We start from the raw sequence: 7,598 nt of genomic DNA, 5'->3' as shown, positions 1-7,598 counted from the left end.
ACACTTGTGCCCTTAATGGACTCCATTGGACTTGTCAGTGCACTGCAAAAGTACATTATATTTTATTTACTTAAAACACTTTTTTTTGTGCTACTGTTTCTTTAATTGTGCTCTGGGTGCCATTATTTACTGGAGAAAAACCTACAGATTATATGCTGTTTATATGCTAATAAACTGTGCCATTTTTTATTTAAGTTTATTTATTAAGTAAATTTGAGTTATTTGATTAAAATGGAGTCTATGGAAGATGGGCTTCCCGTAATTCAGAGCTTTCTGGATACCAGGTTTTCAGATAATGGATCTGATACCTGTACAGTATTTGATTGGCAGTGCTAGTTTCTGTCAGGTCACGGAGCATTATTGGAAAACGTGCTTCGCTTTCCATTAAATATTGGTACGGTCTTTGCAAAGAAAGAAGCTTATTGAACTTATGTCAGTCAGAGCAACACAACCCAAATAAAGCTGCTGCTATCAGTAAGGACTTACAAAGTACACCGATAATATATTTTTAAATGTTGTTTTACAGATCTGTCTCAAGGGGGATGTTTCTACTTCAAATCCCAACTCTCAAGATTAACCTTTAACAGGAGAATAAATAGTTTCTAGTAATATTACTGTATTAATCCTGAAGTTGAACACAAAATATGTTTTAGCGGGACTGATGTTGATTTACTATTGCAGGCATAATGCACAGATAGTATCTTACAGCCTGAAATCAGTGTCCCTTATCAATCAAGTAAAATATGGTTCTTAAAGCCAGTATCGAGTATAAGAGAGTCCAGTTAAACATACTAATTTCAAATAGGCCGGGGCATTTCAAGTATACAGAGGCCCAAACATCCCCAGCCCAATAAATAGTGACTGTCTAAGGCAGCAGTCCCTCTGGCATTTGCAGAACCCACAGATTACCAGTCCGAGCCTGGATCCATTCCTACATTGCCTTGTGCCTTTTTAAATACCATGATTTATTTAAAGTGACAACCATAAGATTAACCGTTTAACCCTATCTGGCTATAAAAGCTGCTCCATGGGTTTTCTTTTATCCAGGGTCATGGATTATAAATGCTTTTCTAGACTTTGCTCTCAGATTTAATAGATGTAAGCAGATGATTTTAAGAGTGCAATGAGATCGGATTGGTGCCCCAGAATCTGGCCAATAAATGAACGATGTCTCATGTGCATATGCTGAAACACAGGCCTTACTCATGCACATAAATAAGTGTTCCATCAACAGGCACAATTGAGGAGCATAATGGTAACTATCTTAAAATGGGACAAAGACATACATTTTCCTGAAAAAAACAAAAAAAGATTCTTTTGGGCCCCTAGCTCTTCCATGTGGATGGTACAAACTTATTTACACATGCAAGGGAATTCTCCAATCTCTGGATACTTACCAGAGTATCACTCATCTTATTGATATATACATATTGGAATACTGGTTTAATTTTTGCTTGCCAAAATTATATTGTCATCTTACTTCAGAAGGGTTGATATAATGCTCTTTAAGTGGCCAGCACTAGAACAAGTGGTTTATTGTATTTGGCAATGATTGTCTTGGACTTTTGTCCCAGGACTTTTTTGGCAAGTGTAGATCGGGATTCAAAATAGGCCCTGGCATTTCAAGCACACAGAGGCCCTAACAACCCTCCCACCAGTCCATTAAATAATGGCTGTCTATATAATCTTACACTAGCCCCTCTGGCATTTGCCAGAATCCACAGATTGCCAGTCCAGGCCTACTTTTTTTGCTTTAAGAATCATCTTTATGGTAGGCATTACTTAAGGTGAAGCAGAGCCATAAGGAAAGCCAAGTCACCTGGTCAGGTCATGGAGCCCTCTCCAGTGAGGCACAAGTCATAGAAAGCAGAGACAGTAGTGGTCTGGCCAGGACCATTCTGTGGTCCATTGAGTATTTCTACGCTGGCTGAAATAGTATAGGTCTGCACTCCACTCCAACTCCCTGATGAAAGTTCCAGGAGGAACTGAAACGTTGGACTAAATAAAACCTCTTTTTTGGTTTCTTCAAACTTGTGACTCCTGCTTAAAAATCCCTGTGTGTGCCGTCACTCTTTGTATATATAATCATTTCTTTTTGCACTGGCACCCAGGTATCATCTGTAACTTTTGGTGTGCAGCTTCCTGGCTACCTATATATATATATATATATATATATATATATATATATATGTGTGTGTGTGTGTTTTTTTAGCAATCAGGGAGTTCTCCGTGGTAATAATTTCTAATAAGAGATATCTGTTTGGGCAATCAGTTGTAACAGTTTCCGTGTTATTCCTCCTCCTCCTTCCCAAACGTGGGGCACTGCAGAATGACAAATGGTTTCCTCCAGAAGGTTACGCAACCGAAGAAATTCTGATTATTGCTCCTGTGCTGAGCAAATCAGTAATCCCAGCACAAAAGCTGCATTGGTTAAAGGGGTAGATACATCAAATAGAAGTAGTGTGTCTTCTAGCACTCATGGAGCTACATTAGTAATATTCAGTGAGGATCAGTTGCTAAATCTGGGAAAATATTCCTCAGTGCTCTAACCCATAGAAACCAGAGATTTGTTCAGTATTTTACCTGCTGATAGTTTGATATGGGTAACTGCTTTGGGCATATTTGTTTATTCTTAGATTGTAATCGCTTACCTGAAACCCCTGACTAGAGTTCCTGCTAGGAGAAAACTGCACCAACCCGGGGGAGCTGCGAACAAGTAATCCTCTTCCTCCTGTTTTCTTTGTTCACAATCTCGGGGCCGACTCTTGCACAGTAGAGAGAAAAAGACGTCTATTTTGTTAAAGTTTGGCTTTTCACTACTATGCATGCTCAAAAACCGAAGGAGGAAAAAGAACGCTCACTCGCATACACCCCAGCCAGTGCAGTTTTCTCCTAACAGGAGCACCGGCCAGGGGTTTCAGGTAAGCGATTACAATCACTGGGGAGTGCCTAACATTTTGCCCCCCCCCCCTCAGTGATTGTAACTTTTCTTCTCCTTTATCATGTTTTGTTATCTTTCAATGTTTTGACGTCTTTCTTTTGAGAATTTATAAAAAAAAAACCAAGATAATGTTACTTTCACTTTAAATGCAACCATCTTTTCAAGTTCTCCAAAATAAAGGCTTTAGCACATAGAAAACAAGCCCCATCCTGCAGCATTAACCAGTAAGATGCCTAGAGGAACTCAAACGCTAAGGTTGATGCTGCCAGACTATCGAGCCCCTCCCGTGCAGCCAAAGGTTCTTGTACAATCTTTTCATGCAGTGATAGAAGATTTGGCAGCTATATGCAGCATATGGCACTAACGCAGATCAGCTCCTAAAGGTACAGTGATTGTGGCACACATCACAGTTAGTTGTTAAACGCCATCCAGGGTGCCAGCACTTCTGACTTACAATGAAGGAATGTGCCTAAGGAATAGGAGGGTACTGCCAGCTGGCATTGCGCAAAGTCACATTTCCACTACTTTCTGCAAAGGTTTCCCTTTGTTTTGTATAATCCTATGCAGTAGCTTTAGGCACAACTCATGCTTAAATAAATGTGTCCCCTTCCACTAAGGCAAATAGGACATTAGCTCAGGGCTCCAGTATTGGGTGAACCTTGAGGGGACATTAAATAAAAGTAAAAATCATTCATTATATTTTGTAACTTCTGCTAAACATGTTTAATAAATGCATCAGGATTAACCCTCCCAGAGCCAAAGGTTGTCAGTTGAATGCTGGAGTTTGTAGTACAACAATAGCTGGAGGGCTGCAGGCTGGAAATATGTGGTTTATTCAACCCCAAGGCCTCTTTCAGTGTGTGTCCGCATTGCCAGGGCCCCCATATTTTTCTGCCTCCAGTGTTGATTATTTTATTTGTATACACATTAAAGTATGACCTTTGACTTATCTGAGTGCTTGCATTTGAACATAATTGGGTGTTGCCATTTTGTTTGCCTCAGCAGGGGGCATTCTGCATTGCACCACCTTTATAACCACTAGAGGTGCTGTTGATATGCCAGATAAATTGTTTAGCCAAGGCAAGCAGTATAGTATCTGAAGAGAGTTGATTGAAAAATGTAATTACACATGCAAGCAAATTCACCAATGAGAATCCGACTGAACAAAAAAATCTTTATAGATGCAAAAGGGATACAAACACTGTGTCAGTTATCTTGCTGTTAACTTATATGGAGATTATTATGTCATTTTGGATTCATTATATTTCACTGCAATCAAACATGGGGATAAAGGACAGACATGCTCAGTGCTAGGAAAATTGTGCTTAATGCTTCCAACCCCAGTTACTGTAACAAAAAACATGGAACTGAATGAATGAAACAGATCAGGTAGTATTCTCACTGGAGGATTATTTTGCATTTTAATGTATCTGTTTGGGAAAAGTTTTATTTTAAGTTTTACTGATCACACCTAAGGAGAATGTTTTGCCATGGAGAATACTTAATCTTTACCTAAATAATTGCCTAGAGCACGGAAAGATTGGGAAAGGCCAAGATTTCACCATATGCTTACAAGCTGAACCAAAAGAACTCAACCAAGTCAATTAACATGAGTTACACTTCATGAGGATCATTTGCTACCTCTCAACATTCCCAAAATGGAAAATTATGACCTTTTAGGCCCTTCACTAATCTGTCCCTGCCACACACAAATAGGGTTGCTTTTTTCTTTTCAAATACCAGCCTTTAGTTTGGGGGCATGCCCATGATGTCATTTGAGGTGGGCTATGACATATGGAGCAGGGGCATGGGCGGGCTGGGCTGAAAAAAGGTGGATGGAGATAGAAAATGGGAGGGGAAATAGATAGACTGGGCAGGGAAACCCACAGAGCACAGGTGAGCTTGTGGTTATAAGGGGTGTTCAGCAGTGGTCAGGGTCAGGAAAAGGAGGGACTTTACAGGGGCATTACAAACTTACTGGCAAGTACATGGCTGACAAATTTGTAATACTGATGCCGGCCCTAGCTGGTGAATTACCGCCTAGGCCAGTCAAATACTTACCTAAAACCAGGTGGCAACTCTACACAATTTGTGTTCTGTAGCTGAAATGTACCTGTCACTGCTACTGACATGCAGATTCCATTGAGGGAAAGCTAATGCCAAGACAAGGAGAAAAACCCAATCTGCCCTGATTTTCCCCATGTTCAGTAAACATTGACGTGAACTACTGATGTATTCCTGTCAATGCTCCCAGAACATGGGGCAGGCTGGTGTATTTTCTGACATTACCCTAAATAATTGGCCAAAGTGGCGGAGAATACCTTTCTGTGTGCCACAGGCCAAAATCATGTCTGCTGTCAGGTAAGCCCCACCACGCTGAAGGTCTGTAAATCAGGCGTCTTCCACCCATATAGGTATACAAGGTACACAGGACTGAGAAGTAATTAGTTTTTAAAATTTAGTCACAGTTTGGTCAGAGGAAGAGACTTCTGTGCACACTAATAAACACTGCAATAAAACTACATACAACAAATTAGGTTCTAACGTGTTTATTTTGCCAATTTTTGAATGTGAGCAGGAATCAGCAGGATAGCGTTTTCTCCCAACTCTAAAAAAAAAACAGTAAGCACATAGTTTCAAAATTAGAAACCTTGGGTGGGTGTGCCCCACAAATTCACTCTAAAATTGGACATGAAGCACCACACCCATCATGGGCATCATTGCTTAAAGTCTGAAATGTGCAAGAATAGTACAGTTCTGTTGCATCTGAAGAATCCAATAACAATTCCTTACATGGACACATGGTTATGGTCAGTGGGTAAACAATTGGGGGTGAATTCAAAAAATGCATATGACCCCTTACAAAATCTCAAGTTGTGGCAGAGTCTGTAGTAACATGTATGATACCCATGTGGGATATTTTGACTCTTAACCTGCAGCTTTCCACGTTATTAAACTACAACTCCCAACATGCCCAGACAGCTGCATCCTGAAATGCCTTGATTTTTACTGTTGCAGCTTCTTTCTCAAAGTGAGATAATTCCATAGAGACAGCTCTAAGAATAAGCATTAAACAGAAAGCGGAGTATCAGAGTATTGCATCATCCAGCAAGCACTGCAACCGCTCCTGCATAGAAAAACCTGTCCATGTTCTGAATACAGTAATTCTAGACAGATCTGTGCTCTTTCCCTCAGTGCTAAAGATCAACAAGTGCGTATCAAGTCTAATTTCTGAAATAATATATACAATGAACTGGTACTGGAATGTATCTAAAAAACACAACATGCTATGGGTGATAAATCTCTAAAAAAAATACCTATTAATATGTACTGTATGGACCTCACACATTTACATTTCTTTACAGTATTAGGAATTGAAAAAAAAAAGTCTGACTCCGTTTAAAGTAGCCTGATGTCAGCGATGGTTCAGCGATGAAAGGAAAGGGTTTCTCTAGATAACAGTCTCGCTTCCTTTGCATTTCTTGTAACAGAAGTAGATGGTGGAGATCAAATAGAAGAGGCAACACAAGCAGGCAAAGACAGTTGCCACTAAATTGGCTTTGTACAGGCAGTACTGTGAGTACGTGGGGACGTTGCAGTAGGAATAGGACTCAGTCTTGGAGATCATGATGCCCACAGTGGCAATGTGCAGTAAAGTAGCCAGCAAGTCGTATATGGTGTTGGCTAATACCCAGCGGTCTCCTCCAATGATGGGCACCAGCTCCTGCTTGTCTAGCAGTGTAAGGAAGTAGATGATCAGAGTCAACAGCCAGAAGAAAACCACAACAAACAAAGCAAAGTGTGTTGCACCTCCATAATGGATAGAGGCAATGGTGATCCAGAATCCAGCGCCAAAAATCAGCTGCAAGACTCTCAGCACCCCAGGCAGACTTTTGAAGTAATTCCTGTTGGCACTCACAGAACTTCTGGTTGCCGGTGCAGGAGGCATTACAATGAGTGGAGGCCGAGTGGGCCTAGCCTAAAAGTGAAAGGAGGAAAGGAACAGGCAGAGTGCCACCTCTTTTTTAGCCTGTTGCTTTATCCCAGCCAGGGCTGCTTGCAGGGTTTCTTTCTCTCTCTGTCTTTTCCTTTCTTCAGATGAAGGGTGTGGGCTGTCCCAGTCATGTAATCTAATGCCTCTTCTTCCTCTGCTGACATCACACTCCATGCAATTTCCTTCCACATCTGGCTGCCAAACCCCCACCAGAATGTATGTCTGTTACTATGCCCTGCATTCCCTAGCCGACCAGCTGTTGCCCAGGAATTCACACACTCACGTCTCTCAAACAATCACATCCTCACACATTTATGTGTCGCAAATCCCCTTGCTCAGAGCTCTCTCAAACAATCACATCCTCACACATTTATGTGTCGCAAATCCCCTTGCTCAGAGCTGTGAGAGAATGCTGGACTGGGGGAGAGTGGCAAGCTTTGGACTTTGTATTGCCTTCCTCTTTATTCTACCAGCTGGAAAACTTCCCAGAACACATACCACAGTTGGACGGCAACCTAATAAGTTGTTAAATAAATGAGAAATTAAGAGCAAAATAATCTGGAGTTGTGCTAAATGTGTGTAACAAATTTACATGCTATGGGGCACTTCAAACAAAACAGCTTTTGTGGCTTTTGCAGTAGGAAATGTAGCTATTTATATTAA

General features: G+C 40.9%; 1 protein-coding gene across 1 annotated transcript; it reads right to left on the bottom strand.

The window, feature by feature from the left end:
- Nucleotides 1-5,474: 5,474 nt before the first annotated feature.
- marveld1 (MARVEL domain containing 1) lies at nucleotides 5,475-7,341 on the bottom strand. The gene has a single exon (XM_002936434.5). It carries the CDS (start codon nucleotides 6,888-6,890, stop codon nucleotides 6,393-6,395), a length of 498 nt encoding a protein of 165 aa, XP_002936480.1. The 5' UTR covers nucleotides 6,891-7,341; the 3' UTR covers nucleotides 5,475-6,392.
- Nucleotides 7,342-7,598: the final 257 nt, after the last annotated feature.

The sequence above is a fragment of the Xenopus tropicalis genome, chromosome 7 (genome assembly GCF_000004195.4).
Source record: "Xenopus tropicalis strain Nigerian chromosome 7, UCB_Xtro_10.0, whole genome shotgun sequence".
Taxonomy (NCBI): Eukaryota; Metazoa; Chordata; class Amphibia; order Anura; family Pipidae; genus Xenopus; species Xenopus tropicalis.
This window is presented reverse-complemented; position numbering and strand designations above follow the sequence as displayed.